General features: G+C 38.7%; 2 protein-coding genes across 3 annotated transcripts in view; one reads left to right on the top strand and one right to left on the bottom strand.

The window, feature by feature from the left end:
* Positions 1-9,712, top strand: part of LOC134667399 (protein asunder) — a 33,895-nt gene extending 24,183 nt beyond the window's left edge. Inside the window, exons 12-13 of the mRNA XM_063524801.1 lie at positions 3,056-3,201; positions 7,881-9,712. Of these exons, the coding sequence (XP_063380871.1) occupies positions 3,056-3,201; positions 7,881-8,122 (388 nt within the window). The 3' untranslated portion in view covers positions 8,123-9,712. The remainder of the gene's footprint in view (positions 1-3,055; positions 3,202-7,880) is intronic.
* Positions 9,713-10,508: 796 nt separating this feature from the next.
* LOC134667351 (uncharacterized) lies at positions 10,509-17,523 on the bottom strand. Of its 2 annotated transcripts, none has more exons than XM_063524717.1 (6): positions 17,232-17,523; positions 15,514-15,610; positions 14,577-14,888; positions 14,060-14,249; positions 12,980-13,133; positions 10,509-11,127 (listed from the first exon to the last, which is right to left on the bottom strand). In XM_063524717.1, exons 2-6 carry the CDS (start codon positions 15,556-15,558, stop codon positions 11,013-11,015), a joined length of 816 nt encoding a protein of 271 aa, XP_063380787.1. In that variant the 5' UTR covers positions 15,559-15,610; positions 17,232-17,523; the 3' UTR covers positions 10,509-11,012. The 2 variants fall into 2 exon arrangements, with proteins under 2 accessions (XP_063380787.1, XP_063380786.1); XM_063524716.1 differs by lacking the exon at positions 17,232-17,523 and adding an exon at positions 16,777-17,034.
* Positions 17,524-19,766: the final 2,243 nt, after the last annotated feature.

Here is a 19,766-nt window from a genome sequence, read left to right as displayed (position 1 = left end):
AAACTATTATTTAAGCTCGTAAATAATTACGACAATGTGCGAAGTCGACGTGTAGCGTTGTATAATGAAAAAGTGCAATGTTTACAACTTCTAACCAAATGTAAACAAAATACGAGGTTGGTGCTCTATAAATATTTTGATACTTTAAGTACTAGTTCTAACATTTGCCGATTACTTTGATTAAGTACGTGAATTTATTAATGCCTGAATCTCATAAATAGGACAAGTGTATAAAGAAACGGATAAATTAAAAGTTCTGAAAAATATCTATAAAATCTAAATATTGGAACGTAAACATGTGTGTTTGTCGTTGACTGTACTTTAAATAGTGGTAGAAATTATGTGAGCTGACTTTGAGTGCACTTAAACGTTTATTTAGCTTATTTCCTTAGGTACCTTATTTGTGCACAGAATATCAAAGATATTGTCTAGTATCAAAACTATAATTCCTACTACACAAAGTGTGACCAGCCCAAGATTTTTTGAATTTCCCGCCAATAATTTAGGTAAAATTTCAGTAGCCAGACTCTAGTCGCGCTACCCCCTCTGCCACGCATACGGCAAATTTACTCCATGTTCGAGTCGAAAGTGTCTTTTCTCAAACATGCAATGAAATATTGATGTTATGTTCCTTATAGGCTGCGAAGTATGACGTTTCAGGTGCGGCTAAGACAAAAGGTCGTTAATGGAATTTCATACAAATCTTGCAGGCCTAGGCCGGCAAAGTCCTCTTTTTTAATTTTCATTTCACAGATATTTGTGACACAGCATCGTGGCATTCATCCATTAAAAAAAAATAGAGGCTGTATTTGCTTTATGGTTCGTAATGACACTGCCACTACGCCTATAAAAAAAAACAAAAAACAATGTTTGCTATAATTTGCAGTTTTATTTGTATAAAGTCAACATGAACTTAATAAATAATACATTATTAATGAAATTCTATAATTTTAAATTATAAATTTAACTACACAAATAAAAATATTTCATCTAAACGTTAGCGGTAAAAAAGTCTACTCAAACACGCGTAGTTATTTTTTTAAATTGTTATGGAGGTAAAGTTGAAAAAATTTCATTCTGTTTATTGGATTTATGGTGCGTTGTTGATTTTTTGACTTTAATATGAGTTCCGACGAAATAATGAAATTAATATTAATTGTAATCGTAGCGTAGGTGTTGGAATTGGCAGCGTAAGCAGAATTGTTTTGAAATAACTTGCTGCCTCTGCCGCCAAGTCAAAGAGTATGTATATAGTTGCTTATGGCAATTTTATTATTTGAGAAACTAAGAAAAATGGTTTACAGTTTATTAGAAACAGTTTTGTGGCATATTTTAAGTGAATGTAACTACAAATTCGTCAACACTGTGGAAATTATACTTATTTACTCCATGCATAAACCAACGATGTATGTGAAACATGATATCAACATGAAAGACTATGTAAACTTATGTGACGAAAACGACAGTCAGACGGATACAAGGACAAAAAAACCAAAGATACATGAAAATATACGGGTAGTAAAAATACACGACTCGTGTAAAACATACGCGTGATAATGATATAAGTACGTCTTGGTTATATTTTGGGTGTAGTTTACTTTTAGTTTTTTTCTATAAATAAATCTTGGGTTTCGTGGATTTTTTATTTTATTTATTTCATTGTATGTTTGAGAAAAGCACTATACATACCTTGGCGGGAAATGGGGTTGCCCGCGCTCAGACCTATCCGGCTCGCTTCGCTCGGCCGTCTATATGTCTTCGGCCGGCAACCCCTTTCGTCCCGGCCTCTGTAGTAATGTACTATTGTGTGACGTCCGTGTTTTTGAACGGACCGATCACGGCACGGGATTTCGCTCACCTCGTCCCGCGCACCCCCGTATTTTTGGCATCATCGGTTTCATGAAATAATTGCTCTAAACTCGATCTAGAGGATTCCTAGTCTATGACATAAATACTTGAAAAAATTGCGTTTATGTTTACGTGCCCATACATTATGTATTTATAGTATACATATTTAATCTATTTATAGTATCTACGAGACAGACTTTATCGTTGCGTATTATCACTTTAAACAAAATCAACGTTTGCGTTTTATCACTTTTATTTACCTACCGATTCAAACGAGCCTTCTGTACCTATTTTTCTTCTGCAATTAGGAAGGTAATTAGAGAATTTTAGGAGAAATCATTATTTCTTTCCTAATTTGTTATTTTCATTTCCTCATTACATACCGATTCAAACACAAACCTTCTGTATTTTACTTCCGCAATAGTGGGAAATTAGGAAGGTAATTGTTGCAAACGTCATACATATATTTTGTAAAATTATTTCAGTAAAATTGTCCGCTTATTTACTACCAAAGTAAATTTACCTTCTTATTTTACCGTACAATTGTAATACCTTTCAGTAAATTATCATTTTCGACTCAGTGGGTACATTTAGGTCTGTAGTTACTTTCCTAATTTTATAGTCGATTAATTAGAATTATCTTCCTTTTTTGCCTCCGTCAATAAAATTATGATTAATTTTGATCAGGAATGATTTCACAACCATTACCTTCCTTTCTAGGTAGGTAGGAAGGTAGATTACCGCCTGAGTCAAAGAGGAAGGAAATGTATTCTGAATTTGGTCTTGAATTTTCTCAGTGTGATTATTTAGATTAGAGATGCACCGGATATCCGGTTACTATCCGGTATCCGGCTTATCCGGCCATTATTTTACTATCCGGCCGGATACCGGATAGTAACATTGCTTGATTTCGGGATAAACAAATTGGATTTAAGAAACAGACACGGACATAATCGTACTTGTTTATTATTGTAAAACAATTTAATCATTCCACTGACTTGCACGCGCACCTAGAAATGACTCCGCGCGAACGTTTACTAGGAAACAGCTCAAACCTGCAGAATGCGCACCTGAAAAACCGAAATGTAGGTATAGTTCCGCCGGGCGAATATCCGGCGGCCGGATACCGGATTATCTGTTACATCTCTAATTTAGATTATTAGCAGTCGCATGGTTGTAAACGATGTAACTCATGGTCTTTCTACAGAGGCAAGTCGAGCAGCCGCCGCGAGGAGCAATGGCGGCAGGTGTGGAGCGAGCTGGAGGCGCTCGTGCGCGCGCACTCCGCCTCGCCCGCGCACCGCGCGCTGCTGCGCACGCTGCTCGAGTGCCGCGCGCACAACCACCAGGACAGTTAGTATAATACTACCCTCTATTCTGATGTTACTTGAGCCAGGCGTGGCTCACTCCGCGATTTCGTCGCTTTGCTACAGGTAGCTAAAAGTACATCCGTTCGGCCCCAATTTTGGGGTTTGCCATAAGCCGCGCGTGGCGGTGTCGCCACCTAGCGGCCATATCTGTGCTGATCGTAACAGACGCGTTTTGTTAGAGAGTGAGTCTTCTGTACCTAGTATTATTATTTATTCTGTGCTTGAGCAGAGAACGTTAGTCGAGTGGCTGTTGCAGGGAGCCACTTCTACTTTTCCCTCTCCTCAGACACGGGTACGTGTCTAGGAATTTATTGTCTAACGGCCTGATTCGCACTTTAACACATTAGTGCCATGCCTTATGGGAAACGGTCGCAGAGATAGTTCAGAGCCGGAAACCGCTACCAACTTTTAGTATGTTGTTGGGCATGGCATTGGGTCTCCAAAACTGCCGGGAGACGGCGGCGCCGGCCATCTACTTCAGCAGAATGACGTCATCAAAATGACTCCCGCTTCGTTGCGAATATTGCATACTGCACCCAAACTATGCATAGCACATACACGTGTGGGGTATTAAATGAAAGCCAATTAAATAAACTATATTTTATTTATACAAAGTGTACCAAAATATCCAACAGTTTAAGAGAAATTTACAAATAAATAAAAATTACGTAAAAAAATATTCGATTATTTGGGTTTTACAACCAAACCAAAAGTCGGACGATAAAGCAATGTACTACAACATTAAAGATGACGTCTCAAGCCATACACTGATATCAATAAAATCAAAATTGGACCAAATTTGTGGAAATTATGCATCAAAATGTAGATATATGCCCATACAAATGTATAAAAGTTAAAAAAATCCAAATTGGTCATTTTCAGGATAATCCGCATAAGCTTCTAGTATGTTATTAGCAATATGACCTGGATTCTAAAACTGCCGGGAGACCATATTTGTTGTTCCTCAGTTACAAATAATGACGTCATATAAATAATCACTGCCGAATTTCGCAAAATGTAAATTATAGCTATACCACGAGTCTCACATACACGTGAGTTACATGTAATGAAAGGTTATTAAATGTATTATGATTCACCTAAACATTGTTTGTAAAAAAATTTACGGTTTCAGAGCTAGAAACAACGAAATACCACTTTTTATGGAAAAAGTAGATATGTATCAATTTTATAGCTAAACTAAAATCGTCAAAAAAAATTTGCGTATAATATTTGAAAAACCAGTTATTCAACTATATATCACAATTTAAATTTTACATTTCCGACAAAAACTGTGGAAGTTGTGGAAAAAAAAACGAAAGCGCCCCAACAATTCTACCTTAATGCGCTCATATTATGCAAAGAATAGTCCTAATTATCGACTATTAAATGAATGAACATTACATAAAATACATGAAAACGACATTTTCGAATGGAACCGTAATTAAAAAAATTATAATTTACTTGATAAGTAAGCAAAATACTGTTTCTTTAAGTACCTAATCTCCTCCTTTCAAAGTCGGTTAAAATGTAGCTTTTGTGACCTGGGCTACAAAGACAAATAAATTTACACCTAATTTATCAAAATCAGTTCAGTAGTTTCATGCAAACGGTACCTACACGCATAGATAGCAAATTCTGCCGTAGTCGGACAAAAAATTTAAATTCAATAATTAGACCTTTACTATAATGGCCTGGCGTGGCTTGGCATCTAACGTTGAAACCCTCAGGCCGTAGATGTTAGCAGACCAGAGGGGTGACCTGTATTTCGGAGGATCAGAGGGAAAATTCTGCCAGCCTTCTCAGCTCAGCCTTGAAACCCTTGCACCACTCAAGATTCCACTTTTATAAGAATACCCAACTGGCGCGAAGTGGCGCAGAATAGGGCAGAGTGACGCTCTTTTGTGTCAGAGGTCAAGATCCTCTTTGGGTCACTGAGCCAGTGATGTATGTATGTATTAATCGAGGCTTAAATATATAATTATTAGTGATGTACCGACTATTGATTTGGCCGACTAGCCGACTAATCGGAGCTCGAATGGCCGATTAGTCGGCCGACTAGTCGGCTAGTCGGCCAGATCATTAGTTTCGTATAAGTTCGGGTGAAAAACAATAGTTTTGCTATTTTGGTTGCGCTATTCATATATTAGCTTGGCTAAAAGGTGTTCTCTACAGGTTCAGAGACTCCTCGTTCAATTTCTGTCTTTTTTTTTATTTTGCGATCCTGAGCAGACCGTCAGTAGGTACAACTTGTAGGAGGTATTTCCAAGGCTCTATTTCTCATACGTAGTCGCCAGTTAAGAACCTATCCCCTGTGGTCAGCGTCTTTACGAGCAACGTGCCCTGTTTATAAGTCTCAAAATTTTGCAATAACATTAATACTCGTAGTTTCCCATGGCTCCACCATTAAAAAAAAAAACAAAAACTGAATTATAATAAAATCCTTTAAGTATAGAACTTCCATGAAATTACACGTCAGTTGAGATCGACCTGAGAATTACATGAACAATAGTTTCCACACCCTGAATAGATATTTTGGTAAAATAGACATAAAACATATGGTAAATATTGACTGTTGGTTTCTTTTTTTCTTTCACTAATAAAGTGCCGACTAATCGGCCATTTTTGCCGACTAGTCGCCGACTAATCGCCGACTACAAATGTGGCCGGATAGTCGGCTTTCCCGACTAGTCGGCGACTAGTCGGTACATCCCTAATAATTATGTATCGCATTAAGTGAACTGATATGGCATTTATCGAGATAAGGCATTTTGTATTAGGCATGTACCTATTTACTGGCATGTAACTTTACATTTCTCTAATAATGTAGCGTTAGGCCATGACAATAAGAGTCTATTTGATAATATTTACCGCGACTACAGCAGGAACTGCTATCTACGTATGTAATTATGTATTTTTTACATGAAACAACTGAACTGATTTTGATAAATGAGGTGTCAATTTATTTGTCTTTGTAGCCCAGGTCACAAAAGCCACATTTTAACCGACTTTGAAAGGAGGAGATTAGGTACTTAAAGAAACAGTATTTTGCTTACTTATCAAGTAAATTATTATTTTTTTAATTATGGTTCCATTTGAAAATGTCGTTTTCATGTATTTTATGTAATGTTCATTCATTTAATACTCGATAATTAGAACTATTCTTTGCATAATATGAGCGCATTAAGGTAGAATTGTTGGCGCGCTTTAGTTTTTTTTCCACAACTTCCACAGTTTTTATCGGAAATGTAAAATTTAATCTGTGATGTATAATTGAATAACTTGTTTTTTAAATATTATACGCAACATTTTATCGACGATTTTAGTTTAGCTATAAAATTGATATACTTCTACTTTTTTCCATAAAAAGTAGTATTTCTTTGTTTCTAGCTCTTAAACCGTACATTTTTTTACAAACAATGTTTAGGTGAATCATACTAAATTTAATAACCTTTCATTACATGTAACACACATGTATGTGTGACTCATAGTATAGCTATAATTTACATTTTACGAAATTCGGCAGTGATTATTTGTATGACGTCATTATTCGTGACTGGGGGACAATAAAGATGGTCTCCCCTCCCGGCAGTTTTAGGACCCAGGTCATATTGCTAATAACATACTAGAAGCTTACGCGGATTATCCTGAAAATGACCAATTTGGATTTTTTTAACTTTAATGCATTTGTATGGGCAAATATCTACATTTTGATGCATAATTTCCACATATTTGGCCCAATTTTGACTTGATTGATATTAACGTATGGCGTCAGACGTCGTCTTTAATTTTGTAGTACATTGCTTTAACGTCCGACTTTTGGTTTGGTTGTAAAACCCAAATAATTGAATATTTTTTTACATCATTTTGATTCTTTTGCAAATGGCTCTTAAATGGCTGAATATTTTGGTACACACTGTATAAATGAAATATAGCATATTTAACTGGCTTTCATTCAATACCCCACACAATTATGTGCCATGCATAGTTCGGGTACAATATGCAATATTCGCAACGAAACGGGAGTCATTTTGATGACGTCATTCCGCTGAAGTAGATGGCCGGCGCCGCTGTCTCCCGGCAGTTTTGGAGACCCAATGCCATGCCCAACAACATACTAAAAGTTGGTAGCGGTTTCGGGCTCTGAACTATATTCCCATAAGGCATATGACTACATTGGTTTCGGTCGAGTAACTGTTCTAAACTCTGTTTAGAGGATTCCTAGTCTATGACATAAATATTTGAAAAAATTGCGTTTATGTTTACGTGCCCATACAAGCCTCGGTCAAGAACTCGACTGTTGGGTATACTGTTTGTAGCGATTACTTGCTATATATGGCGAAACCGTGGGCACCGTGGCTATGCGCCGCGAGTGTAACCCGTAGCACTTAGTGGCAAAGAATGTGTTAAGATATGCCAATTAATAGATCTAGAAACGACACGGATTAGATATGTCAGGGTCAAATGTGACGTTTCTTCAAACGTAAGCGTCACTTTTGACACCGACACATCTAATCTATATCGCTTCTAGAGCTACTAATCGACGTATCTTAAAGTTCGAATCGGGCGGGAACCGTGCAAATCTCAAATATCACCATTTATTTAGCTCATTTTCACAAGCCCCGGCCGCATTTTTTGAACAACGAAACGTTTCGTACCATTCAGGTGACAGCCGCGCATCCGTAATTCGAGCGACGACCGACTCGCCGCTGTCCCCGACCGGGGCGGGGGCGGGGGCGGGCGCGACGGGCGCGGGCGACGTGTGGGCGGCGCGCGGCGCGCTGGACGCGCTGCTGGGCGCGCCGCGGCCCTCGCGCCGCCCAGACTTCGCGGGCCGCATGGCCGCCGGCGCCCGCCCCGCCGTGCTCTACCAGCATCTCCAGCAGGACGTGGAGGCGCAGCATTAGACGGATCCTCCCGCCGGTATTTGTAAGCTCGTTCTTCGAATTTTAATCGAATCGGAGGCGGGCGGATCGCTGATGCTGATCAAAGATGATAATTAATGATGACTGTTCAAACGTTCGTTGCGACGTTTCGTGAGTAGCCCCGACCGCATAATATTTATGCGAGAAAACCGACACACGGAACGATAACCACGCGGAACGAGTGAATAAATATAAATATGTATAATTTTCCTCCGTTGACGTATCAAAACGGCAATTACTACCTTACCAAACGCAACTCGGGGTCCATCGTAGCTGGCATTCACCGTGCCCTGCTATCGGCTGACGTCCTCTCGGTTGACAAAGAAAGGTAGGTACGATACCATTTATGTCATTGTTTCACTTACCTAACTCTACTCTGGTGTCGCTATATCTTCGGCATAACTAGGTACTATGATTGACTTTGACACAAGTAAAAAATGCCCATCTCTGCTACAAATGGAGATCTCATTGTTTCATTAAAAAAGTACTTTAAGTGTATTCAGGTGATTCCGAAAGGAAAAAAAGGCTAAAATATTGACGGAAGATTCCGAAATTACTTACTAATGTGATTGTTGTTGTTGCTAGCGCAGGTGCACGAAACGGGCGCACGCATGCGGATGTCATGTACCTATAGTTCGTTTTTAGGGTTCCGTACCCAAAGGGTAAAACGGGACCCTATTACTAAGACTTCGCTGTCCGTCCGTCTGTCTGTCACCAGGCTGTATCTCACGAACCGTGATAGCTAGACAGTTGAAATTTTCACAGATGATGTATTTCTGTTACCGCTATAACAACAAATACTAAAAACAGAATAAAATAAAGATTTAAGTGGGGCTCCCATACAGCAAACGTGATTTTTGACCAAAGTTAAGCAACGTCGGGCGTGGTCAGTACTTGGATGGGTGACCGTTTTCTTTTTGCATTTTTCCGTTTTTTTTTTGCTTTATGGTACGGAACCCTTCGTGTGCGAGTCCGACTCGCACTTGCCCGGTTTTTTTTCATTAGAAAGAACTCCGCAGAAGCAAGCGTGCAATTTTTATCAGGCTCTTTAATTGTTAATTATTGAATTATCTAATGTAGCATGGTCAATACATATAATTTACTTCCAAATTGTTACCGCTAAAAGTGCCAGATTTAGAACCATAAGCAAACTTCTGCGAAGTTCTTTCTAATGCAAAAAAAAAACGGCCTATAGGTAAAACCCGCCGACGCGTCCGCGCCAGATTAGCCCTTTTATTTTTCGTTAACCCTCTCACCCGCATAATCTAGTTAGCAGACGCCCAAATGTCCATTTCCAGTGTAAAGTCCCGAGACTGTACCGTGTAGATAATTTGTGTAATTGATTTAATGACGAATTTCTGTTAAACTTTATGAGACTGGCGTAGATTTTTTGTATAAATCGCGCGTGTAAATAACCTTTGGAAATATTCATCGATTGTGTGGTAATCGGACAATGCTATTGTAAATTGTAAGGGAAAAATGTTGCTAACTAATGAACACAATGAGTGTATTGTGTGTGCTTGTTTTATGTCCGTGTAGGCGTGTAAGTTAGTAATAAAGAATTATATTTTGCATCTAATGTTTTTATTTTCAAACATTTTTGATTTTTTCGTTTGTCTTTTTTGAGATTCCACATTATTTTTCGATAGTTTAATTCTATAATAACATAACAAGTACATAATCATAAATAAAATTAAGTCCGAAATCTAGTTGCGCTGTCAAGTTTGATAGGTAGTTTGGGGAGCATCGAAATAAACACCCTAATTTACATAAATAAGAGTGATAATGTCTTAAAATAAATGTAAAACCGTAAAGCAATACAAAATAATACGACTTTTATGTTACGCAGTCAGCAAAAGATCATTAATTTTGATACTAATTAATTCTTTTTTTGTGGTTGAAAATCATTTACTTTATTCCGGTTGAATAAGTATTACATTTTCGTACTAATCCTAACCTATTCATTTACTCCCCAACCTATCCGATCTTCTTGAAAGCGCGATAAGATGCATAAATAATGTAATATTTTGTACCTTGGTAGTTAGTCCATCTCTCCTTTCAAGTAGCAAGCTTCCTAGAAATTATAGTATGTATGATCATTTTTAGTGTAGACCAGCTGTACAGTCACCTGCAATAATATGTTACTCTTCGAACGCCGCAAAAATATGTGCCTTCGTTGTGTAACATATTATTGCAGGTGACTGTACACTGTATCTGTTAGCTTTGGCCTTGTTCTATTTGTATTCTCTTGGGGTGGATTTTTTGACTTCAAATAGGTGTCAATGGGTAATACTAATACGCAATTTTTGAATATACATATGTACATAAGTATAAGGAATTGTAGTTTGTTTAGAATGAAAATGCGACATTATAAAATTAATATTTTATATTTGTTCAATAAAAACTACATTGTGGGCCCGTGTAACACCCGGCGCCCGGGTAACACGTCCTTTGTATTATCTTGTTGCATATAAACTCTGCGGGCAGACTGTGTCATAAGGCAATGGTGAGTTGTCGTCAAGGCATCTGGTCCGGTAGCGGCCGCGGCCGCCTAAACGTACTTGTTACAATTATTGGAATGTCACGCGGGATGCGAACGTTCAAACATTAAAATTATTACAAAACAAAACCTAACACTAGGCTCGAGTCGAGCCGCCGTACACTCGCGTCGCAGTACACTGAGTGCGCCCGGCATAGTCCGTCGATACGCATCCAAAATATCAATACCCTATAAAACTTACAAAACCGACCGGTAATCTTAAACTTAGGGCTAAGTTAAAATTAAACGGAATTCAAAATAAATTACCTAGGTACAATAGCTTAGTCTAGAAAGTTATTTATAGGCGCACGGGGGTTTGGTGGGATGCGCGTGTCAGTGGGTGGCTTCCCGCAGCTTCTTGGCCACGGGCGGCGCCGCCGCCGCCGCCGGCGCGTCTAGCGAGTCTCCGAGAGAGTTCTCTTCCGCTGAACTCGCCTCCTCCAATTGCCTGTCAACAACGATACGCACGTTTAACATTTGCTAGTTAGGGTTCCGTACCCAAAGGGTAAAACGGGACCCTATTACTAAGACTTCGCTGTCCGTCCGTCCATCCGTCCGTCCGTCCGTCCGTCCGTCTGTCACCAGGCTGTATCTCACGAACCGTGATAGCTAGACAGTTGAAATTTTCACAGATGATGTATTTCTGTTGCCGCTATAACAACAAATACTAAAAACAGAATAAAATAAAGATTTAAATGGGGCTCCCATACAAAAAACGTGATTTTTGACCAAAGTTAAGCAACGTCGGGAGGGGTCAGTACTTGGATGGGTGACCGTTTTCTTTGTTTTTTTTTTTGCATTATGGTACGGAACCCTTCGTGCGCGAGTCCGACTCGCACTTGCCCGGTTTTTGAAATACAGTAGGCTAATAGGATAGACTAGCAGGACTATCAGATATTTTGTTCGTAATGTCAAATCAATTCCTAAGTGGATAGCAGAATACGAAAAACATAAGTTTAATAAAAATTATTTTAGGCAGATGTAGATTTCTCTGAATTTCTTACTAAAGTAATAAGTACTGCACTTTTAACATCACATATACTGTAACAACAATACGTGGCATTTAATTTAATTAGTGCGGCCAATGCAGAATATTTTTGGTATCCAATTAAAGGCATTTAGCGTCACATAAAATTCATCAAAGTTCAAACGCCCCTTTTATGTATAATCATTGTTATTACATTAGAAATCGCCTACATTATTTTGTCTTACGAGCTAACCGCATGCGAACCGATCAAAAGAAAAAGCGGGTGCTTAGACGAGCCGATCACGATCTGTTGGCCAACACCAACAGCATCGTTTATATTAGCGCGGCGTGGGCGGCTGGCTTTGCAGGCGGATGTCATTATTCAAATAAGTTTGTTGAATATTTGCTTTATGTTGAGCGAGCCTCTAGTGGCATACACTTCAGTGCAATGGTTAAAAAAATAAACAAAACTTAATGCTAATTTGATCAAAAATATGCATTTAAAAAAATTTTACTATGACGCATCAGGTATTTTTATAGTGTTTATCTACTTTTATTATTCCTACTTGTAACTTTAACCTAATGTCATGAAATTGGGGCATTATCTATGAAAAGGGATCTTATTGTCGATGGCGCTTACGCCGCACAACGTCGCGCGTCATTTTATTTATATCTGAGCATCGTTAATAATAGCGTAAGCGCCATCGATAATAAGGTCCCTTTTCATAGATAACGTCACAATTAACTAATAAAGGAACTGCCATTTGTTTTACTGAACATCTAAGCAGTTGTCACGTAATGCATGTGATCGCTACGCTCGAGCGAAAGCGCTATAATTCGAATGATTTCCATTATTAAATTATGGAGCCAAATCCAAGTTAGGATAAATCAGCCAAGATCTGTCTAGATCTCAAGTCTGGCAAAGGGGCCTCGGTGAGGCTGCTTGGCAAGTGGCGCCTGTATACCAACTGAAGCCCGTGTGGTAAATTCATCGATTGGGGGGATTATTGCCACTAGTTACCACCAAGTTGTTACCAGTGGTACAAAATTTTGGTTGTAAGTACTGGAAAAAAAATCCCACCTTTTACCACTGGTAACTATTTTTTTTTGGTCTTGCATTACGTTTTGCAGTTTACTGGGAATACATAATGAGTTCCCAGTAGTTACCAGTGGTAAAAGGTAGGAAAAAAAATCCCAGTAGTTACCATTGGTAATGACTTGGTGGTAACTAGTGGGAATAACCCATTGGGGGTAAAGATGCCCCGGGGTATTTTGGCACAGTTTGCGCTACAGTTACTGTCACCAAGTCTGGCTATGGAACATGTTTAGTTACCGCTTGGCGCGTGGCGTGCTGAAGGCAGAGTCGGAGTTGTCGCTGGGCGAGGCGGGCGTGGCGGGGGTGGCGGGCGACGCGGGCTTGGCGTCCAGCGAGTCCTCCGTGCACGACGTCGGCGTGTCTTCGTGCACTGAGTCTGCTGCTAGCTTGCCTGCAAACAATACATCAGCCATAACACTTGTATTGTAAGGGCTAAATGTTGGGATAACCAAACAGTATGGCGATTACAATTCTGCCCACTTTCTGGGTCAAAATAATTCAGTAGGTACAGTACAATGTACCGGGTGAACATGAATTACATAAATTCATAGCTAGTTATGTACGCATGAGTAACTAACCTGTGCTAGGTTGGGTTGGGGATCACAAGTGGTATTTTTGTTGGGATGGGGCCCTCTCAGGCCAGGATTCTGAGATGAAGCGTTTAATCGCACTTATCATGACAAAACTATGAAGTTTTGGTGGTCTCCAATTTTTATACTACAAATATTAAAACCTAGAAGCTGAATGTAGTTATAAGCTCATTTTTAAATCTAGAGAATTTTGCAACAATCTACAGACTGCACACTTACACAGTTGGTGCCTTAACCTTTTGGACGCCAATGACCGAATATATCCGCACCGCAGGTCCAACGCCAAAGACGAATTAATCGGTCACAGACCACAGAGCAACATAGACCTACGTGCGTATGCATAAAGTTTAATTTCAGTTTTGACACTTCGGTGACGTGGCATCCGAGTGACTGCTTTTGTGTTTGACACGGCGTCGAAAAGGTTAACTAAACTCCAGCCAGATAGAGATGTGAATGCGCTGGATACTTAAGTAGCAAGCGTATACACTTGTTAAACTAAAACGGAGCATTCCACGGGCTGTCCCGTACAAACGCATTTTATTTGCTGTGTTGCGACTTTTTTCTCGGCATTTAAAGCAGGCGATTATGTTTCTGTGCATATTTTTGACCATTTGTCATAGAAAAGGAAACTCTTATACCTTTAAATCTCCAGAAACTTCGCGTTTGTACGGGACAACGGTAGACAATTCCATGGAATGCTCCAAACACACTATAGTTTGGTACTCACCATTGCCATTGGTGGGTGGTTCAAGATTGCTTTCGTCGCTTGGCAGTGGTGAGCCTCCGTTTGTGGGTGCAGGCGTCGAGCTGGGGGACTTCCCTAGTAGTTCTGGCCGTAGATCTGACAAGATGTTGTGTGTCCATATAGCCAACTCAACCATGTGTGGGGACCATTTTGTGCCACAGCCATTTGTCTCCTGTCAAATAAGTTTGTTTTGAGAATGTGACAACTTAATGGTTTTCAAGAAAAAAAACGATGAACACACAAGCAACACACAGGAGATGATGTGATTCGAGTCTTATGACAAACGCTTCTACTGCTGCTGCTGTTGCCTATATGTTTGAAGCTTTATACTGACACATGGATGCTACCATAGATAGATAATGATGCAATAGTGCGACAGAAAGTATGTACTGTACTTCAATTAGCATTTGCATTACATTACAAACACCATCCATTTCCACACAGGTTACATTTGAGTTGCTTTGTTATTAGTGATGTAAAGTGATATTTGACTACATACCTTATTTAACCTATCACAGACGCTCTGTATATGTGTAACAAAATTGAGGTATTCCTTGGCAGTGAAGTCGCTCCCCTCCATCTCAGGGATAGCTTGTAGGCATTCGTCGGCCATGAAAGGTGCTATTTCCGGGCTCGCCGCCGCTAGTAGGGCTGATGCTGTGGCCGTGCCTACTCCTTTTAAGTTGCTGAGTGCCGTCATAGCTGATTCGATGTTGGGCAGTTTACGGAATGCTTTCTTTGTCTCGGCCATCACAGCTCGCGGTGTGTTCACTTTTATCAGATATGATAGTTGTGGATAAAACCTCCCTCTCTGCAATGGTAAAATGGTTAATGTTTATTGGTCTACTTGTAACTTTCCACAATAATATGAAACCCTAAACCCATGAACCAATTAAACAGTGCTTTTTTTTTTAATTAAAAGTCTTGTTGTAATTTGGTAAAGGCTTTTAACTAATTTTTTAAACACTTATTTATTGCACTTCTGAAATCAACTATGGCCCCATTGTCAGTTGTCATTGTCGATAAGGTCACATTCTAATATTAAAGTGAATCTTTAATAGCAGCACCTTGATATTGTAATAGTGATAGATAGAATAGCTTTTGTTTAAATGGCACATTTTATCATAAGATTATGTTCCCAATAAATTAATTATATAGGGTTAGGTTTCCTATCCATACCTTGTAGTGTTTTTTTTTACAGACATGGATTATGACTTTTAAGTAATGATGGATAACAAATTTCATAGTCATCTTGATAAATTCACAGGAATGTTTTGGAATTCATTTTGCATTTTATAAAAAAAAAATTACAATTTACATGTACCTATAATACCTATTTATGTAATTTAAAAATACGATGGCCGCCAGCCATTTTATTTCAACCACATGATGAATGTTACATGTTATGATGTAGGTAGCAGTTTACAAACACTCACCGCTTGTTTCCATTTCATGAGCTGCACCAGCTCTTCATGTATCATGTGCGCGTCCTTGCCCCTCGACTTGATCTTCTTTGGTAATTCATTCTGGTACCTGGAATTAAAGATGAACTTATTAGAAGTAATTAAGGTTAAAAAATTCTTCAGCCTTTGGAAAAGTAAGTTACTTACTATATGTAGCTCACAAATAGGGGAAACCAATTTTTTGTTTTATTTCTCAGAATAATTTTATATTATCAATTGGTATGTCTGGTTTATTTTATTATTTAAAATATGTACATAATTCTGGTGCAACTAAAGAGGGTAATATAAATTGCTAGTGTTGCAACTAATCAAATTTATAAATTGCTATAAACAGTGGTAATAAAGTAGTACCTTCATAAATAGTAAATTTTAATTTTTACTATTAACTTAATTTATTTATTGCAATGGGAAATAAATATATAATGCAAATATGTATCTTATATATTTTACGCCAGCCAATCTTGTTTTTAGGGTTCCTTATTTTAGTTATTTAAAACATGTGTTAAAAAATTTAATTAATGTGACCTTGAAAATGACAGCTTTTTAAACCACAAGAGCCAGAAAAGAAAACCACAAAGGAAACTCAATGAAAATAAACAGCTAAGCATAGGAAGAAGTTTCCTCAAAACAACTGTTTCATTCCGAAACGTGCAAAATGATGACTCATTGTGGTCTTAAAATTAAAATTTGTGACATAAAAGGACCTTAGGCTACATTTAGATATCCCTCTAAAAGTTACCAATTGCAAAAGGAATTATTAAATACTTTGAAATAACATCCAAGTAGATACAAAATAAAAGGCAGTCACCATTTTGAGCGGATGTTAGCGTACCAAACAAAGCATTCTCAATAGAGAATATAACATAAAGTAAGCATGTTTTAATATTATAATATGATTATAGACTTTATCTTAAGTCCTAATTAGCAGAGGACTTAACAGAATTTACAGTAAATGCTTTAACATAGAGTTAATTGCACGTCATGATATTAAAGGCAGCCACCATTTTATAACGCCCGAGCACGGAGATATTTTCCCTCATACTGCTTCAGGAAAAACGAGTGTCAATTTGACATCGATCCCACGTGACGCAGTGATTTTAATGAGCGGTCCGCGAACTAGAGATGCAGTCCGCGAGGGAGGTAGCTATCAAATCAGTTTGCACGGATACACACACAATACAAGTTCATTGACACGCCACGGCCGCATTTTCTCCTCTCAAAGACGAACACACTTACCAGTTGTCTAATTTTATGAGCTCCTCTGGTTTCTTTGTTTTCTGTTCAGCTTTTAGTTTAATCGCTTGTGGGTATAACTTCAAAATAGTGTCAAATTGTTTTGCATCTGCCTCCAGAAAGAAAGTAGACGTGTCTTTCGCGGCAGCCATTGTGAACGTTCTAAATGTACAGTACAACACTGCGTTATTTAGTTAGCTATAGCGCCGAACTCGACGCGGCGGCAGCACCTGGCAAACTGGGCGCCCTCTCCCCACTCGACGCCATCTTGTCGAGTGAACCTCGTTATGACGTTCAATATTATTATTTGAAATTGTCTTTTTTCTTAGCTATTAGTTAAAAAATTACATTAAAACCTCGGCAGAATAAATAGAAGTTATCAACGAGGACCTGATTAAGTCCTCTTTATGAAGTAGGACGTTCTAGAGCGCTAATTCAAAGTGCGAAAATACACTTACTCGACATTACAAGGTCATATCGGCTACACTTCAAGTCGTGGCAGCGGACATTTGCCTGGCCCCAGGGAACATCGGGATAGGAAAAAATAAACCTCATTTTGCCTTCAAATCACACCACTGTAGATAATTATCAAGCACTCAAATCAAAATCACGAGTAGAAATGAACACTGTGTTCACAATTTAGTCACGTCGACCTCGGGGCTTTATCACAATTTCCTTAAACGTGACGCAACACACGACACCGTTCCACCGAAACGACTTTGATAAACACGCATATTTTCCGTTGCATTGCAGTACACACTGAGCTCCGAGTAGTCATGAAGTAGTAACTAGCGTGTACATAAGGCATTTAGGTAGTAGGACGTACATATCACCGGGGTGGAACGTCACCACACCAATCGGCTTTGTTGTTTTGTTTATAGATCGCCATGTGCTTTACTCCCTCTTAGAATTCAGGTGGATTACGATTTATTAGGTCTTGGATAAGAGAGCGGTGCGGTTAACGCTTTGTTAAATTGTCGGACATGTATATTGTAAATGCTTTAATTATCTAGTACCCATCTGGCTAATACTTTAGTTTTCTAATTGAACTTCAAGTTATCCGTTACTACAAGTCTGTAACTACTACCGACCGTTTAATTCAAATTACCTAATATTTGTAGGTACTTACGGCTGTTAAAAGAATTGCCGTCCACTAAAATTCTGATGCTACCTATACCTAATACTTAAATAAGTAGGTATGAGTTTAACCATGTCCTCTGTAGATTTTATTCTTGAAGTTGTCTTCATGTCTAATAGTCATGGTAAAAATGGCAGGTCCGCCGGAGACAAGACAGATACGTATATAAATTTAAAAAGAATGATATGTAGGTATATACCTAGTTATTATATTTTTAGGTTGACTGTACCTAGTTTTTTCCATTCTATCGACGAACACAACAGACACGGTACTCAACAGTGCCACCGATTCAAATGTTCACCACGATGGAGTTAAGTTATTAGAACCTTGGCACACCAACACTTGCTTCGAATCGTTCTAATCCAAGTTAGCGACGGCTCATGTTTGAGTCGGTAGCAGAGGCGTAGCTAGAGGATATGGCGCCCGGGGCAGGCACCAAATTTGCGCCCCCCCTCCCCCTCAAACGAAATGAACTAAGGAAAGAGTTACTTTTTTACTTATTACTTACAGTTTACTTTTAATTGAGACAAAAAAGTGTTTTTAGTACATCGGTGGCTAACAAGCTTACGACCCACCTGATGGTCAGCGGTCACATGCGCGTTGCCGACCATTTTAAAACTTATACACTTATTTTTTGGAGATCTCCTTAGACTTAAAGGTTCAATATCGCTTGTGAGTTTGGGATCGTAGACTATTCACAGGTACATTTGGACTGATTTGAAGGGTCCAAGGTGGCATCCAGATGCTCCTGCCCAAAGGTGACAGCAGTACTCAATAAATGGGATCTGTCTACCCCAGAGTAAAGTATCGCCTCCCTTTATTGAGCACACCGAGTTTTTTTTTGGATACGAGCGCAGCCTACCCAGCAAGGTGGCTACGAAATTATTGGACGTCACTGATGGAGATCTCAACACCGAGGCTCCCAATACTCCCTGAGATGGGAAGGCTTGTGCCTTGAAAAATGAGGTTTTCTTAGCCCTAAACGCGCAAAATTGAGTCTTGGTGGGATTGAATTGGACTAGTTTGTCCCGATCCCACATCGAAACCTGACACAGGTTTTTCACGACATTCTAGTATCACAGAACGAGCGATGTTATCACGGCATGTCTTATACAGGGTGGTCCAAATCTTGACGTCCATAATTTTTTTAAATTTCTCACGCTGTGGGCTATCAGAATATGTACGTTAGCCGACGTTTCGTAGTTTTCGAATTATGATTTTTATTACTTTTAACGTTTGTTAAGAAATTCTGGGGTGATGATTTAATTTAAAAAAAAACTATTGAACTTTATTGTTTCTTTTTGTAACATAATCCTTGACCAACGGCGCAGTTGCTAAAACAACAGCATCCTCACTTGGCTGAGTTGAGCTGAGTTCAAGCTTAGATGTTGCCCTTACCTAAATAAATAAAAAATAAATAATGATAAAATAAAATACAAGCGATTTCAAGGACTTTTTGTTATTTTAGAAACTGCTAGACCCTAAGTTTTTTTAAAAGGTCAAAAAAGTGATACTTAATAGTCCTAATTTTTCAGAGTCGCCGGTCAAAGGAACTGAGGTGGAAAGCTTCCAAATTAGTAGTAATTAATTCATTAAAAAAGTCCTCTTTTGTTATTTCTACTATTATTTTATGGTGTCACTTCCCCATCGCTATTTCATGTTATATGTGCAAATACCACGAACATGTATTAGAAGACATAAAAGCAAAGCAAAGCTTCACCCCGGAATTTCTTAACAAAAGTTAAAAGTTAAACTCGTAAACTACGAAAAATCGGCTAATCATGGGGTATATATATTCTGATAACCCACGACGACGATACTAAAAAAAATTTTTGGACGTCAAGGTTTGGACCAT

Source organism: Cydia fagiglandana, chromosome 9, assembly GCF_963556715.1.
Source record: "Cydia fagiglandana chromosome 9, ilCydFagi1.1, whole genome shotgun sequence".
NCBI lineage: Eukaryota > Metazoa > Arthropoda > Insecta > Lepidoptera > Tortricidae > Cydia > Cydia fagiglandana.
The sequence above is the reverse complement of the archived record's forward strand: the minus strand, read 5'-3'. Positions and strand labels throughout refer to the sequence as shown.